At 39.6% G+C, this 17,486-nt stretch overlaps 1 protein-coding gene across 1 annotated transcript; it reads left to right on the forward strand.

Annotated features, from left to right (window-relative positions):
• The first annotated feature begins 8,853 nt into the window (after window positions 1-8,853).
• Window positions 8,854-17,253, forward strand: LOC147449228 (laccase-22-like). Its single transcript, XM_086522579.1, has 7 exons — window positions 8,854-9,260; window positions 10,386-10,537; window positions 12,149-12,396; window positions 13,683-13,811; window positions 15,012-15,595; window positions 15,759-16,122; window positions 16,806-17,253. The coding sequence occupies exons 1-7, from the start codon at window positions 9,150-9,152 to the stop codon at window positions 16,934-16,936; spliced, it is 1,719 nt and encodes a 572-aa protein (XP_086378705.1). The 5' UTR covers window positions 8,854-9,149; the 3' UTR covers window positions 16,937-17,253.
• Window positions 17,254-17,486: the final 233 nt, after the last annotated feature.

Here is a 17,486-nt window from a genome sequence, read left to right on the forward strand (position 1 = left end):
TGTTTGTTGTAGAGCATGGTATGAGCTACATGGAATACCAAAGACATCATTTTATCGATACAAGGAGAACTTTGAAAATGGTGTGCACCAATATGTACATGGGAACACATGTACATTGAGAAGGGGACTTCAACATACTAGTTTAGCAAGAGCACTACTAAATGAGTTTGTGGAAAACAACTCTGAGAAGATGACACATAGAAGTAGAACACTGCTAGATGGATCAAGAGAGACTCAATTGGTGATTCCATAAACATACAAACAAGTGGATATTTTATGTGAAATCAACACGACACTTGACCAATGGGCTATGAGAAGAAGCTATCCCAATCTTCTTTTGGTAGAATTTGGAACAAAGAGTACCCACATGTCACTTTAACAAAGACGAGTGAGTTCTCTAAGTGCAATATTTGTAGCTCAATCAAGGCAAGGTTAGAAGCTAAACCTTCTCTTGAAGAGAGAGCTCTTCTCTTGAGGGAGAGATAAGTTCACATGGCACAACAAAAGAGTTGTAGAAGCCTATATTATGCATGGCGCACGTATTCAGAAACTCAACCACAAAAATATGTATGCATAATCCATGATAAGATTGATCAAAAGAAGACTGCCATTCCTAGATTACGCATTGTTCCTAAGGGTTTGGATTCAAGATATAATCTCCAGGTGGCATTGATTGGCATGATCACTCATGGACATGGAGAAGGTCATTACGGACACTTTGTCTTGAATGGTTTGTGGCCCGCTGATCTTAATCTTACAATTGGCTCAATTGCTAATTGTTTACATAACCTAGAGAGGATAGATAAGCATCCTCTTGGTGATCTAGTAACAAATGTACTTCCAAGGAGCAATATTTCACTACTACATGCTTTGAACTCAAGGGATGCTTTGGACTACCATAACTTGAGTGATGGAAAAGAGCCCATTGTGCAGTCAGAAATTGCAGAAGAGGAATTGGGGTCAACATTTCGCAGGTTGCCAGAGAACTTGTTGCTACAATTGGATAATTGTGCAGGGGAAAAAAAATCGATATTTTTTTGTCTGTTTGTCAATGCTTGATTCAAGGGGTGTTTTCCAAACCATCCAACTGGGATTTTTAATGATTGGGCATACACATGAGGACATAAACGCCATGTTTAGTAGGTTTTCAAAGAAGTTGAGAGTTACAAAAACCTATACTTTGCCACATTTGATGGATACATTACGAAACAGATCATCTTCATCTCCAACTCCATTTTTTCTCACAAAGATCCCCGATTTCAAGCAATATTGTGATGGCTATCTTTGTGATGGACAAGACATACTTGTTGGACATTCCAAACCGCTTCAGTTCAGGTTCTTTATGCAGGATGAGACACCAATGATGCAATATAAGGCACATGTAGGTGTATCAAGTTGGAGTGGAAGTATTCGCCTTTGGAAAACAGACACAGAAGGCAAGTCAATGTTACCACATGGAGATCCACCTCTAGTACAAATGGACGAGTATGTCAAGGCCCACAAAGAAGTCATTTTTGGGCTAAAGAACTATATAAAATTTTGGAAAAATTTAGGGAATAGTTCAAGTATTCCGCGATATTATAGACCCGTGGTAGATTATTGGAGTAAGGTAATTGAAGAGATTAGAAAAGCAATCATATCAGAGGGAGTCTTGTATGAAATGTTTTGGCCAAAAACTCAAGAATATTCTCACCTACAAAGCACTACAATGAATTTGCAACAAGGAGTAGAAAGATTCCTAGGTCTTGAAGAGTTGAACGATCATTTTTGTGGGCCTCAACGAGATAGGCCAAGGGAAGAGTTTGACCCTATGTCTGATGTGCACCAAGGTGACTTTCTTATGCTTGTTCCGAGTGACACATAAATATATCCAGTGTGGCTTGCAATGGCATTGATAATGAGCCTACATCACCAAACTACAGAAAACTCTTGATTCAATATTGGGCACCTTGCGCGAGAAAAAGTGGGATGACAGATACTCAAGCTTACAGTAATTGTTGGAAGGGTTATTGGGCTGTCAACTATAAGGACCCACAAGTGTGGGAAACTGTAGATGCAATTTGGACTAATAACATTGAGAGTAGCGGAATTAAGATAACTATAGTGAGAAATTTTTATGAGAACTTTTCAAGAGAATTAAAAGAATAATTGATTAGAGATAGAGAAATAACCATTACACCTAGTTAGCTTCTTCACTTATCGGTCCAAGATCTTTGGCCCTATCATCACCAATCTGCAGCCAATATTTTTCAGTTACTCCGTAGTTGAGCAAAGAAATAAAGTAGTAACCATGCCGTTTATGTCCACTAAAGATAAAGAACTCCGCCTCAGATACCAACAAGGTCTCGAGCAACACGTACAAAGGACAACGGCAAGAAAGCCCGACCACTACTACCCTAAGTGGTTGTATCGCGGACGACACGTGCATGGAGGGGGGGAATGTTAGGGTATGGACAATACTTGTAAAAGAGAGAGAGAGAGAGAGAGTTAGAGAAAATGACAATAGTTGAGGACGGGATTTATGTCGAGCTGATCCCCCTCCAAAAGGATTTTGTATTATGGATTTCACCATAAAGAGAGTCTTGGTACAATACAAACTTGTGTTCCTTGGGACCTCGTTGGTGCAATGAAGGTAGAATTCATACACCAAAATTATGCCCTTAGCTAACTTGCAAAAGCATTAACATGTCCTCGGCCTCAATTCCAAGACCTTAAACACCTTGAAAGGTGTTGGTGTAGGCTCTCAACTTATCAAGATTGGAGAAGGAGATGAAGCTCTTGCTCTCACACAATGAGAGAGAATGTGTGTGAGTGTGCGGGAGAGAATGAGCAAAAGGGATATCCCTCCCTTGCCTTGGTCAACCCCCCTTCCTAGTTCAAGCTCTCACATGATTGGACCTCACCAAATTTAGCCAACCACATGCATTATCATATCTAGTATTAATGGTAGAATTTGGACAGGTGTCCTCCTTTGAGAAGGAGATGAAGATCTTGCTACCACACAATGAGAGAGAATGTGTGTGAGTGTGTGGGAGAGAATGAGCAAAAGGGAGATTCCTCTCTTGCCTTGATCAACCCCCCTTCCTAGCTCAAGCTCTCACATGATTGGACCTCACCAAATTTAGCCAATCACATGCATTATCATATCTAGTAATAATGGTAGCATTTGGACAAGTGTCCTCCTTACCCCTTTTAGGAGAGAGGGCTTGAATAATAATTGTATAATTATTTAAATAGTCTAAATTCTCATTGCACGTCTCTAAAGGTCATCCAATAGGATTTGGGTACACCATGAGGGCAACATGGGGAAGTGCTTGAATAATCAACTCAATATGAGAAAATCGTTTGGGCTAGTTAGATTTTAGATTTTATGACAGTTCGTGTGTGCATGGAGCTAACCTCTCAAGGAAAAGATTGAGAGAGCTCCTTATTTTTGTATATGTACAAAGAATAAGGGAAAGTAAGTGGGTGGTTAGACATTGTGTCTGGCTCAAGGTAACACACATAGCCTTTACCCCTACACAAAGCCGTGTTATAACATTAAACCATGAAAAAAAACCACCAATAAAAGTTGTATTTATATCGAGATATCCAAAAGCACTGTCACAAGTACTCCATAATTTAAAAGGCTCGTTGCGTTGGTCATGCCACACTCGGTATCCTAAGAATCATTAGAAAGGAAAGCATGTGAAATTATTTGATCAATCCAATTCCACTTACTTCAATGATGCGGTATGCAACCTTATCAATTCATAGTAGGGTGGAGCACCAAATGGGAATAGAACGTGCAAGAAATGAGGCAATATAATATATTAAAAAATTAGATGATTTCAAAGATAGGGGAGGGATAATTTTGATATAAAGAGAGAGAGGGGTGAGAATGCAAGAGAGTGGGATTGAAGGAAACAAAGGGTAAGAGAAAAAAAAGTACTAAACCATTAGACATGTTAGGCTATAGATCAAGTTGAAATGTGATAGGTTGGAACTAGATGAGTAAAATATATTTCTCTTGTTTCCGTTTAGTAGATTTTGGGCCATGATCAATGGTTGAATAGAATCTAGTAAAGCGATTTGTGTTCTTGCAATATTTCATGTCAGATGCAAGAGGTACAATTACCCTATCCTGAAGATACATAGATTCAATTGGGACATAGAAAGAAAACTAGGGGGATTGCTTAAAGACTCCAAAAAAACAAGATTATGTTAGGGTTCATTTTGCCAATTGGCTGGACACACATCACATTGATTATACTAACCTTATCTATTCTTTTGATCATATAGAATAATAAGAAGTAGTGAGGGATTCTAATCCTCATTAAGAGCTCCACCAAAACTCTATCTCTGGTCTTCTTCGCCCTCTAACTCCACATGCACCGTGTACTCTACAAGTCACTTTCCTGGTATGCATATCAAGAGGGATAGAAACATGGAATACTAGAGTTGTCTCGGGAAACGTTTATCCACAAGGTCTTGCAATGTTTTAATATGCAAGGGGGGAAGGTTACATTAAATACCCCAATGCAGGCATATGAAAACTTAGTAAGAATGATGCTCTGAAATCTGATGCTTGTGAGAAAGTAGAATTGGCCAAGGTGCCATATTCTTCAACAGTCTGTAATCTTATGTATGCCATGGTAGCCATGAAACCAGCCATTGCTTTTGTAGTGGGAGTGGTTAGCACATTTATGGAAAATTTTGACAGAAAGCATTAGGAAGCAGTGAAGCATATCTTGAGACATCTCAAATGTATGATAGACACATGCTTACGCTTTTGGAATAATGATGCATCCATTGTGGGTTACACGGATGTGGATTATGTGGGTTGTGTGGATAGTTAAAGATCCACACATGACTATGTTTTTCCATTTTCTAGAGAAGCCCTATCATGGAGATCATGTATCCAAAACAAGACATCATCTTCCACCACAAAGGTAGAGTAGGTAGTAGTTTTTTATTCTAGTAAGGAATCTGTATGGTTAGCTCTCCTAGTGGGAGATCTTGGCATTAATCAAACTCTAGTCTTGCATTGTGATCGTCAGAGTGCAATTGCATTAGCCAAGAATCCCGTGTTTCACTCGAAGTCAAAACACATAGAAGTCCATTATCATGTAATACAGGACATATTGGCTAGTAGGTGTATTGAGATAGTCAAGGTTCATACGGATGACAACCCTACAAATGCTCTCACAAAGATCCTACCCTCATAACGGTTTGCACATTGCATGGAGATAATGGTTGTAGGGAGAAGCCACTTGGATGCTTCACAGTTGTACAGGTTGTACATACATAGGCCACTTGGGCCATGTTGGCCTTCAAGTGGGAGATTGTTAGGGTTCAAGCCAAGTGGTCGGACACCCATCACACTGACCATACAAACCTTATCTATTATTTTGATCATATAGAACAATAGAGAGTAGTGAGGGATTCTAATCCTCACTGAGAGCTCCATCAACACTCTGTATTTTCTATTCTTCTCCTCTCACTCTGCATGCACTGCACACTCTACAAATGATTCAGGATTCATGACGGGACTAGGGATAGCCTTGTCATGCTTACTCCACTCTACCTATGAGGAGCTCAAAGCGGGAAGCTCGTAGGGGCAACTTGCGGCAATGAGTTGGACAATGCCACTAAGCTTTGAATCCGCGAGGAGATGACACTACCCTTTCTTGGTGCCATTTCCTTCTTCAATGGTTTGTGTAAGCTTCCTTTTTTTGGTTATTCCTCTGCTAGTTGTGATGGGGTGGCTCCCATGTTATCCTTTGAATGAAAGTGAGCTCTTTGTGGTCAATGGGTACCATGGCTTGGAATTTGTAATAATTTTTTACACTGAGGATGGTCCCTCCAGCGTCACAAAAACTAGTGGATCCGGGTTGTGGACGAAAATCCTAAACAACACTTTCCTAAAATGATTTTTTCGTTTGTGTGTGTGTGTGTGTGTGTGTGTGTGTGTGTGTGTGTGTGTGAGAGAGAGAGAGAGAGAGAGAGAGAGAGATCGACCATTTTGCATTTATCTATAAGGGATAATTGCATCCCTTATCTATAGACATTATCTACATGTGCATTCTTCCCTTCAAAAGAGTGTCTTACTAGAATGAGCGAGGGAGAGTGAGGGAGCTCCCCTTGTGTAAAGAGAGAGAGAGAGAGACAGAGAGAGAGAGAGAGCCTTTTCTTGGCACCCACCTCTCCACGCCAAGGCCTCCCTCTCTTTCTTTCTTTGCTAGTCCCTCTCAAACTCTAGAAAAAAAGCGTCCTCGACTCCTCTACCCATTTGCTCGATGCCCGTGCATGCTTATGGTTCGAGGTCCATCGCAACATGCATCTAAGGCCCGACGCAAGTAAAGTCCTCACTTTTGAAGTATTTAGTTTTTCAAACCAACAAACTCATTACTAATAAAATAGTGGCTTTCTCACAATGAAATAAACGTTTGACTTTTCCCTCTAGCTTTCGAGCGTGCCTTTTTGGACCCAGTATTAAGAGGGTCTTCCACATCCCCATTCTCTCTCTCTCTCTCTCCAATCCCTCTCCTTATGCCACTTGGCAAGGGCTGCCAAGGTGCATTAGATAATTTTTGACACACAATTGCTTTTCAAATTTCCAAAAAATGCATAATTTCTCATTATTTAATAAGGTACCTCACATTTTCAACCGTTGACAATAGCAAAAAACTAGAAAACACGTAAAGTGCTCATCAAATAGCAACCTTGACCCGATCTAGCCTATTACACTTTGATGATAGAACAATAAGCCCCCCCCCCCCCCCCCCCACCAAAACAGAGAGAGAGAGAGAGTAAATCGATATGTAAATGTATTTATGTGTGTGTGTGTGTGTGTGCACACACGTGTGTGTGCATGCGTGCGCGAACTCGAGAGAGTCCCCACTCTCTTCACCAAAAAGAGGAGATAACTTCTTTCACATTTGAGTTTGAATTACGGGCTTTTGCATACGCAAGTTGTTCATGTAGACTCTAATAGCGTTGAAAATTTTAGTAGGGGCCTGTAAGCATATAATTATCAATGGAGTCTTAGTCACCTTTGACAAAACTCCATGCAAAGGTTGAAAAAGACCTCTACAATTAGACGTTGATTGTGCATGCCACTGTATGCATCCTTGGATTTCATGCACAAACGTAGTCAATTTTTCAAAACATTTGAGCTTGGCTTGAAGAAATCGGACAAAGCTTTAATGTGATTATCGGCTAAAACTTTGACCTAAAAAATGGCTTTTTAATCTTTTTTTTATTAAGAAAAATGTATTTGGCTCATTATTAGGTGCTTCTAACTATGCTCTGATGTAACCATCTGTCTCTCAAGGCTCTGCATGAGCTTGAGGTTGATTTGTTTATTTCTTGGTGGCATTCTAGTATAATTTTTTGTTTTCGGAGTCGGGTAGGGCACGTCCGGCTGCTCTCCGCATACACAAAAAAAAAATGCATATATATTCTTATATAATCACTCACAATTGTGAGTTTTGGCAAAAAATAAAAAACACAAAAAAAAAATCGTATGAGATAGTCAATACTTCTCATCGTCGACAAATGGATGCCTAACTCTTTCTTCACGAATCACTAGGCTAAGGCTTGTTTTAGGAAGCCAAAAGTCCATACATTTGCCGCGTTAATGGGTCACATTTTGCAAGTCAACTACTAGCTTGGATTCTTCTGATTGGGGGATGATTGTGATGGTGTGTGTTAAGCCCAAAATTGTCCTTTTAGTTTGGCCTCTTGCATGTGTGCTCAACACAACGTCTACATTTAAGTATATATGTTATTGGGAAAGCTCAAGAGACACCACCCACAAGGCATGTTCTGAAATGGGCTGGGAGACTATGTATAAGGTCATTGTGTTTTTCACATCAGTTGTATATTTTGAATTGGGCAAGGCGCCTATGTATAAGGTCGTGGTATATGGCAGAGCAGAGCTCTGTGAACATTATGTATATTTTTTGCTCATCTAATTAAATTCCTCGCGCTTATGGTATAAAAAGAGACACCACCCACAAGCCACAAGGTGAAGACTTAGATTGGCAATTGTTTTTTTTTTTTTTTCCAAACTCACAATACGTGAGTGAATTGTATTAAGCACAACATAAAATTACAAACCCACCTCAAGCTCAGACGGAGCCTTGAGGTGCTGACGATTACAAGATGGATGATTGCCACCTATCATCGAGGCATATCATCATCGCATTAAGAGAGTAGGTGAGCTATATCTATAGGCATTTTAAAACATGTTCGCAATATCTAAAGCATAATTCATATTAAAAATACAACAAATTAATAAAATGGCCCCATATGAAGCTCTTTTTTTTCTTTGAGATGCTCATTTGAGCTTGATTAACTCAAAATAATACATGCCACGATTGACGTCATGCTTGTAGATGGTGGGGCCAGCTACACGGCGGACCTGAGAGCACAAATTCCCATACGAAGATCTCAGAGCAAACTAAACCAGCAAAGAAAATTTCAAATCAATCACAAATTTCTTCATCGATAGGGCTTATTTTAGAAAGCCAACAGAGCATCAAAAAGAAAGAAAAAGACAATTTACAAATTAAAATAAAAAAAGAAACTTGTAAGTCTTTTTCTGGGTTCCCGAAGGCATGATGTAAATAATATAGTGTTTAATTTATCAAAGAAATTAAATTAAAATGGGAATCTAATGTAGGTGCTCAATCGTAAAGAAAAAAAAGCTTAAAAGTGGGGCAGGAAATTGAGGACTCGGCTAGGTTTTGAACAGTCGACACATTTTCTAAGAATGACTTGGTAAGCAAGATGCATCAAGAAAGTCACATAGCCTTGATTTTTTCTGCGTCATAGGTATTGCCTTGAAGCGTTCCTTATAATGCAACACCAAATCGTTTGCGTAGCCTCGATTTGTGTTTGTGCATAGCCTCTGCACATTAACAGTACATACCCACTTTTTATCCACTACAAGACTTTGCTGTAAAGCTGCTTCCTCTCTTGCCATCATCTTAATTATACAGCCACGATAACCTTAATTATAGTTTTTATCTATAAGCCCAACCGTTTTAGTATCCGTGTTCTTTACAAATCATGGCTCAATTTTTCCATCACCTATAGCACTCTCAATTGCGCGCGCGAAGATACAATTAACACTGTAAATCAAATCAGCCGCAGTGCTAAATATGAGACAGTACTCAAGGCATTTCAGCGCTTTCATAGGTCAACTGTTGCTTATTTGCTTGGTGTTGCAATTCTCTACTACAAATGCAACACGTCGCCACGTCAATTTTGTTGTAAGAGCCTCCTTTGTTTCCTTCTTCATTTACTTATTCCCTTTCAATAATGGCAAGTTTGAGTTAGGAAATTTAGTCTAAATAAAGTAAGCATTGGAGCTCCATTGAGGGTAACCATAATTTGAGGTGTAGGTAAAGCAAGGCATCGTGTGTGTGTGTGTGTGTGTGTGTGAGAGAGAGAGAGAGAGAGAGAGAGAGAGAGAGAGAGCAAGTGTAGCATTACATCTTAAGAAGAAGAGGTTCGTGCAACCTTTGTAAACAAATACCACAAGGCAATTTTGTGCTACCACTATCGTAGCTACAGTTCATCACCACCCTTAGTTGTATCAATATCGCCACCGTCCATTGTAACGCCATATCCTTGATAGTATGCTCACTAAAACAAACTCACTATCACTAGCACCTTACTCTATTAAAAGTAACACATATCTTGCTTGCATTGTCACCACCACATGCTGTCATCATGCATTGCCACTAGCATATTGTCTTTATTCACACCTAGTAACATACAATGTCTACAAAGTAGGACCTCTTTGAGCATATCTAGAGGCAATGGATTCTCCCTACATAGGTAGAAGTGTATTGTGGCAATCCTTCTAGCATTGGTAGGATCTCTTATAGGAGTATAAACTATACAAAATGTCAGTTAGTTCCAAGTTTTTTGCAACCACTTTATGATTATCAAAATTATGTATAGGAGAGTGTACTAGGATGGACTCATCGTAGTCTGCCCTAGTGATAATATTATGCATAGTCCACACTCCTATAGCCTATTGCAAATGCTTATCCACAATATGTAGGTGCACTCGCTTATCCCCACCCTACAACGAACACATTGAAAAATGGGTGCGAGCACACCTCGTAGGCATTGAACCTGGGCACGCACCAAGTGAAGCTTCTATCTTCACTTTACCTTTATACATTTGTAAAGTTTTATCTGCTCATTCTACATATGGGAATGTATCAATTGGTTTTCAATGTAAGATATTGTGTTATCCTCTCACTTTGCATAAATAAAACGTCTATCGATATTGTTGTGCACCATATTGACAACAAGAGTGGAAGAATGCATCACTCATTTTTATGAGCTTTAGCCTAAATATTTTGCTTGTTTTATTGCCCCAGATTGACTACGTGAACGTGTCTCGCCTTTGCCACAACAAATCATTAATAGCAGTAAATGGCAAGTTCCCAGGCCCAACTGTGCGAGTAACAGAAGGAGACCACATCATTTTCAATGTTACCAACTTGGTTGAACACAATGTCACAATCCATTGGTAATGACATACTGAGCCTCTTTGAATTGTCTAAAATATCCATTTATTAAGTTCATTATATTTGTCTATGGATTTACACTTAATGTAGCTTGCAAGAATTATTAATTGCAACATATGGGGGGAGAGAGAGAGAGAGAGAGAGAGAGAGAGAGAGAGAGAGAGAGAGAGAGAGAGATTTAATGTCATAGGAACAATCCCAAGAGACCTCAAGTTCTATTCAATGATGCTCGAACCGGAACGTGTTCTTCAAAAGGAAACTAGGATAGCCAATCTACGACAGTTGGGTGATAAAATGATTAAATTCCAATGCCCTCTTCTTATAATTCCTCACACATGAGCATGTGTGTGTGTGTGTGTGTGTGTGTGTGTGAGAGAGAGAGAGAGAGAGAGAGAGAGAGAGATAGAGAGAGAGAGAGACCATTGTCTGTGTTTTGTCCACATGAAATTATATGTTCTTCTTTTGAGGACTAGAATGCCTTGGCACTAAGTAACACCCATCTTTAATGCGAGATGGGGTAACGGGATTGACGGTCCACGTTGAGGGGCGGGATCTCGAGGTGTGCTAAACCTGGCTAGCGGGGAAAACGAGGCGTGCCGCCAAAAAAAGTGAGGCACATTAAACCTGGCCGGTGGAAAAAACGAGGTTTGAACCCATGACGTCACGGGCCGGGTTTAGAGTCACATGGGCTAACCATCTCACCCGTGCATGCATTGTGTATCCACAACCCGTTTTATTGTAAATTAACAATCATTGCCTAGGCTATCCAAGTTTAGTTCGTGTCCAGGTTTAGTTTCTGATGTGATATTTACGATAGTTTTTCGGCTTTCGCGCGTGAGCTTCTCTGCCTTTGATCACATTGCCTCCTCCTCTTAAATATGGGTGTTGCTTAGTGCCGAGGACTAGAATGTATCTATCTATAACAATACATTTTGCCCTAAAAGAAAATCCCATCCCCCTCCCCCCTTAAAGAGAAAGAAAAAAGACAACCAAAGAAACCCAAACGTTCATCCATTCCCTATTGAAAAATGTAGTCAAAAATTATAATTTGAAGAACAAAAATGGATTTTGTGCTTAAAATTATGGGGAAGTAAGAAGGGAACTAAAAAAGGTAAGATTTGGATAAAACTTTTTTGATATTATAGCTGTAAGATTTGGATAAAATAGCCATCTTTCTTCTTGATTTAATCTAGCATTCATCAATGAGTGAGTGCATCCAAAATTATTTGGTGTGATTAGTGACATAATTAAGTGAAAGTTTTGTTCGTGTTGCTTGTTGAAGATTTTCTAAAGAAGCTCTTAATTATAATGTGATTGATTTGCAAATTAACTAGACCACTTGTTTTGGTGATGCTTAGTTCTAAGCAGTGTTCACCAAAAACATTTTTAGGAACCACTGGAAAAAAGGGAAGCTTTGAAAATGTACCGGTTTTTAGAGAAATTTAACCGGTTTTTATTGGTTTTTACACTAAAATCCTCAAAATTTAGCCGGTTTCCTTCAAGGCAACCCTCAAAACTAGCCGGGAATTTTCAATTTTTGTCGTTAAAAAATACATCAAAGGCCGGTTTTCTATGAACATTGGTTCTAAGTTTCCTAAGTTTTGTTGTTGCAGGCATGGTGTCCTTCAAGTTCTAACTAATTGGGTAGATGGACCGGAATATATAACACAATGTCCCATCCAACCTGGTCGATCTTTTGTGTCTGAATTTCAAATCGTGGAGCAAAGAGGCACCCTCTTCTGGCATGCACACATTCAGTGGTTGCGTGCCACTGTTCATGGTGCCATCGTCATTCAGCCACGCCATAAGCCATCCTATATTCCTTCCATTAAGCCAAGTCATGAGCATATCATAATTCTAGGTAATTTCTCATATTTTAGGAATTATAAAGCCTTTTTTCCTCACCATAGAGTAAACAAGAACACTTAAAATTCTCCTGGTTTTTAGTTTAAAATTTGACGGATTTGCCAATTTTTCCACTAAATCTTTCTTGAAGGCAAGCTCAGAATCTAGCCGACATTTTGCAATTTTAGCTGAGTAAAAGTGCACTCAACCCTGGATTGTTGCAAGCAATGCTTCCATGTTCTATGCTTTTAGGCAACATTTGACTTTAAAGTGATGATTACTAATTCCAAACCTCCAAGGGTCACAATGTAGGTGGAGGTAATCTCTTTGAAAACTCATTATATACGGCTTTTAGTTGTTCATGCGTAGGACAAGTGAAGTTACTCAAAATACAATGAGCCTTGAATTTAGCTAGCTCCTGCAAAAGACTCTAAGCCCATGGTCTGGCGTTCAACCACCCTTATGTACTCATACAACACCTAGCCCTCAAACTTGTATGATGAGTTTGCTAAACATATCTAGCTGGGTTTGCCCTGAAGCTTATATTTTGCAAGCTTATATGATGAGTTCTAAGCTACAATGCATATATATTTTGCAAGCTTATATGATGAGTTCTAAAAGGGAGCTTTCTTCAGTGTTTTTCATACAATGCATAACATCATGAGCTTCTATTTGGGAGGCACCACATACCTAGCTAGGTACGATTGGGGGCATGGGACCGTCCCTTGCTCCTTGCTCCAAATCGTACCTAACTAGGTATGCCGTGCCTTCCTCACAGAAGCTCTTGATGTTGAGGTAAGTCATAATGTGAAAATTACTGTGAGAATCTGTCCAAAACTTCTTGTGATATAGTAATTTGTTGTGCTTCTTTGAGAAGACTAAATCAATTATTTATTGGCATCTTCAAAATCCTCGCAAGCAATATGTAAATCGCAAAATGATAAAATGTTTTGGTAATTTATGAGCTCAACTCATGGTTCCCATATTTTGGTTTGTAGTCTAACTATCCAAATTTAATGGAAAATCTCAGTTGTTATTTCATTAAACCTTACTTTTCAAGGCAAAAAAATGGGCATTTTAATTATAAACCTAGATACATACTGTAAATATTGGCTAGATACAATCATGGTTGTTTCATAGTTTGACCTTAAACATCAAGGCCAAGAAAATGGGTATTTTTCAAGCAACCAGCTAATGTTTTCTAAGAACCTTAAAAATCAATGCCAAGAAAATTATCTTTTTGAGAAATGGCTCAAATACTTTTGAAGAGAAGCTAATGGTTTTTCCTTTTTGGTCTCTTAGGGGAGTGGTGGAATGCGGATGTCGGAGATGTACTTCAGGATGCCTTGGATATTGGCAGAGGATATGCTATTCCCGATGCACTAACAATAAATGGTTACCCGGGGGCACTTTATAATTGCTCACAACACTGTAAGTATACAAAATCCTCTTTTTAGGGCTCCTTCCCTACTAAGTCCATCTCTATTTATGCCAACAACCTGGGAGGAGTGGGTGTGCATGTCTCTAGGTTAATAAAACAAACAATTTATTAAAATAAACTATCTTACTTATTTAGACTCGATGCTATATTTAGCTTATCTAATTGAACCATACTCACCTTTCACAAGAAGATTTAGAAATTTTCTCATGTAGGAAAACGGAGTATTTTCCAGTGTTTTCCATACAATGAATAACATCATGAGCTTCTGCTTGAGAGGCACCACATACCTAGCTAGGTACGATTGGGGGCAAGGGACCACCGGCCCTCCCACCGGGCCGGCGGTCCCCAGCCCCCAATCGTACCTAGCTAGGTATGCTGTGCCTCCTTCCAGAATCTCATGATGTTGAGGTAACTCACAATGTGGGAATTATTGTGAGAATTTGTCAAAAGAGGGAATACTACCTAGATCACGAGAAGATGGCATTGAGTTCAAGCACTGAGTGAGAAATTAATAAAGTCTTGGAATAGCTTAGTTTGATAGGGTGCTTGAATAGTGTCGTCGAGGTTGAGGGTTCAAGCTCCACAAATTCTAATTGAATAATACAGACTAATGATACATATTGGGGAGGATATGTGGTGCATCTTCGTGAATGAGCATATCATCTTAAGACACATTGTGTCTTTCTTGAGAGCAACAAGAAGAAGAAGAATTGATTTGTGGGTGTGTCTTTCTTCTTTTTTTCCGTGTGTGTGTGTGTGTGTGTGTGTGTGTGTGTGTGTGTGTTGCATGGCAGGGGCGGGGGAGGGGGGATCAACGGGTTTTGTAGCTAGGGTGGGGAGGAAATGTGCCTTGCCGTGCCCAAGAGAGAACATGAGCATGATCTCAGCTAGTAGGGAATTACATGATTAATCAGCTTGCTTGCAATGTGCATTTGTAACAAAATGTTGTATTGACTAGATGGAAACTTGGAGATACTGCAAGTGCTCCTATGGCCAAGGGCAATTTAAGGCACCCAAATGCTAAGGCCTTACCAGCAACCAGGGCATGCCAAAAAAGTCTTTTTCTTTCATATTAATTAGCAATAATATGCTTAAAAGTACTCAAATTATAGCATATCTTAATAGTGATTAATTTTGCATATTCAGAGTGCTTGAAAGTGTATCTTGATTATCTTAATTGGTTCATGTAGTGACACAAAGGTTCCGAGTGACGAAGGGGGAGACATACATGCTCAGACTAGTGAATGCGGCCCTCAATTTCCCATTGTATTTTGCAATAGCAAATCACACACTTACTGTAGTAGAAGCAGATGCAGAATATACACAACCACTAGAAACAGATGTGGTGATGCTTGCCCCGGGGCAAACAAATGATATATTGATAACTGCAAACCAACCAGAAGGGAATTACTATATGGCATGCTCAGTGTTCAATCCGAACAGTAACATTGCAAATGTACCACATCCTAACATCTCGGCAACGGCGGTCCTAACCTACAGCTCTTCCCTAGCCTCCAATATCTCATTCTCTCAACTACAACTACCTTCATTGCCTGCCTTTGATGATATCCTATATGTTGCCAACTTCACCCAATCTCTTAGAGGTTACTATGCAATGAATATCCCTCAAGAAGTCCACTATGACCTCCTCTACACTCTTAGCTATTCATTTTTGCCTTGCCCTACTTGCCAATTGCCTCCGTACCCTGGTCAACGTATTACAACTAGCATCAATAACGAAACATTCGTTCTTCCTGAAATCTCTTTGTTGGAGGTATGTAATCTACACATGTTGATATGTTTGGCTTTAATTTAAGTTTCTTTTTGGGCTATGTACAATGAGAAAATCACAGGCCTTTGCCTAATTTTGCCCTTGCTCTAAACTTGCATTTTTACATTGGTTGTAAGCTGAGACACACTTATGATCATGGATGCAGGCTTATTACAATCACATAAATGGGGTGTATGAGACAGACTTCCCAGAAAAGCCACCTTATGAGTTCAACTACACAGGCATCGAGGCAAGCGACATTCCCACGTCCAACCTGGGCACCAAAGTGACAGTGCTAGAATTTGGAAAAACTGTGCAAATTGTGTTCCAAAACACACATTCATTAGGATATGATCTCCATCCCATTCATTTGCATGGCCAAAACTTCTTCCTAATTGGGGAAGGCTTTGGTAACTACAATGCGTCTTTGCATGCCTCCTCCTTCAATCTCCGAGACCCTCCTTTTCGTAACACAGTTGCCGTCCCGTCCGGTGGTTGGGCTGCAATTCGATTCACTACCCATAACCCAGGTAGTCTCACTCTCAAGGATTAAGTATTTGTCATACAGTATATATGTGGAGTAAACCATGTACATGTGCATGTGTAGACTATGCTTGTATAGCAATGTTCATAGAAATCTAAAATCTTATGTAGTTATTTGTTGATTTATCAATGTATGTAGGCATATATCATACTCAACAATTGTGTGTATGTATGTGTGCATGTACTACAAGAAGATTTAGAAATTTTCTCATGTAGGAAAACGGAGTCTTTTCCAGTGTTTTTCATACAATGAATAACATCATGAGTTTCTGTGAGGGAAGCACCGCACACCTAGCTAGGTACGATTGGGGGCAAGGGACCACAGGGCCGGCGGTCCCTTGCCCCCAATCGTACCTAGCTAGGTATGCGGTGCTTCCCTCACAGAAACACATGATGTTGAGGTAAGTCACAATGTGGGAATTATTGTGAGAATTTGTCCAAAACTTCTTGTGAGTATACACGCTCGCCACCCGCGCATATGTGGGGAAGATGACGGTGTATATGTGTGCATATACATATACATAAACATATGTGTGCTAGGAAAATACGACACATATGTGTGCAGATGCCGGTGTATATGTGTGCATATAGTTTGGCCCAAACAGAAACTCAGGTGTATGGAAATGGGCATGGTATTCTAAGAGATCTTCCTTTTGTGTTTGGAACTCAGGTGTATGGTTTATGCATTGTCATTTTGACTTGCACTCAACTTGGGGGATGAATACCGCCTTCATTGTGAAGAATGGGCAAGGAAAGAATGAAACGCTGCCTCCACCTCCTGCAAATATGCCGCCGTGCTAAGCATGCATCAACATTTTGTGGAAAAGGGGATGCAAGCCTTGCAATGTGGCATGAGCTTTCGTTGAAAACTTAGGCGTCCATTTCTTCTTCGAGAGGAATAATAAGGAATGCTATACATTTGATTGTAATTAGCATTCCCATTTTAACTAGGGCATTTTTTGAGTTAATTCAATTTTGGTGTATCTCTCTCTAGAGATCGTTGTAAACTTCAAAGACGTGTACTTTTATTCACCTCAAATGTACACTTGTAGCATTTGTTTCCACCAATTTAATAAATTCATCCACCTCAAATGTATCACTTTTAGCATTTATTTTCAGTTTTGTGGAAGCTTCTTACCATCAAAGCTACACTTGACTTCAAGTTATGGTCCCAGATGCAAGGTCTAGAGAGGTGAAATACATAGATTTTCTTAGCTACTTTGTTAAGATCTGTATCCTTGACCACATGAAACTGATGAGGATAAACTGTTCCATCAATAACTATTGTTGGTAAATCGTCAATCCTCGGTAATGGATATAAGTCATGACCGTGATTTGATTAAAGGCTTGA

This window comes from Adiantum capillus-veneris, chromosome 10, assembly GCF_014529385.1.
Source record: "Adiantum capillus-veneris isolate H3 chromosome 10, ASM1452938v2, whole genome shotgun sequence".
In the NCBI taxonomy this organism is placed as follows: Eukaryota; Viridiplantae; Streptophyta; class Polypodiopsida; order Polypodiales; family Pteridaceae; genus Adiantum; species Adiantum capillus-veneris.

Excerpts from the sequence above, each read along its gene's own strand:
- LOC147449228 (XM_086522579.1), top strand. The coding sequence starts at position 9,150 with ATGAGACAGTACTCAAGGCATTTCAGCGCTTTCATAGGTCAACTGTTG. Across the intron at positions 9,261-10,385 it reads GTCGCCACGTCAATTTTGTT|ATTGACTACGTGAACGTGTC; the intron begins GTAAGAGCCTCC and ends TTATTGCCCCAG. Across the intron at positions 16,123-16,805 it reads ATTCACTACCCATAACCCAG|GTGTATGGTTTATGCATTGT; the intron begins GTAGTCTCACTC and ends TTTGGAACTCAG.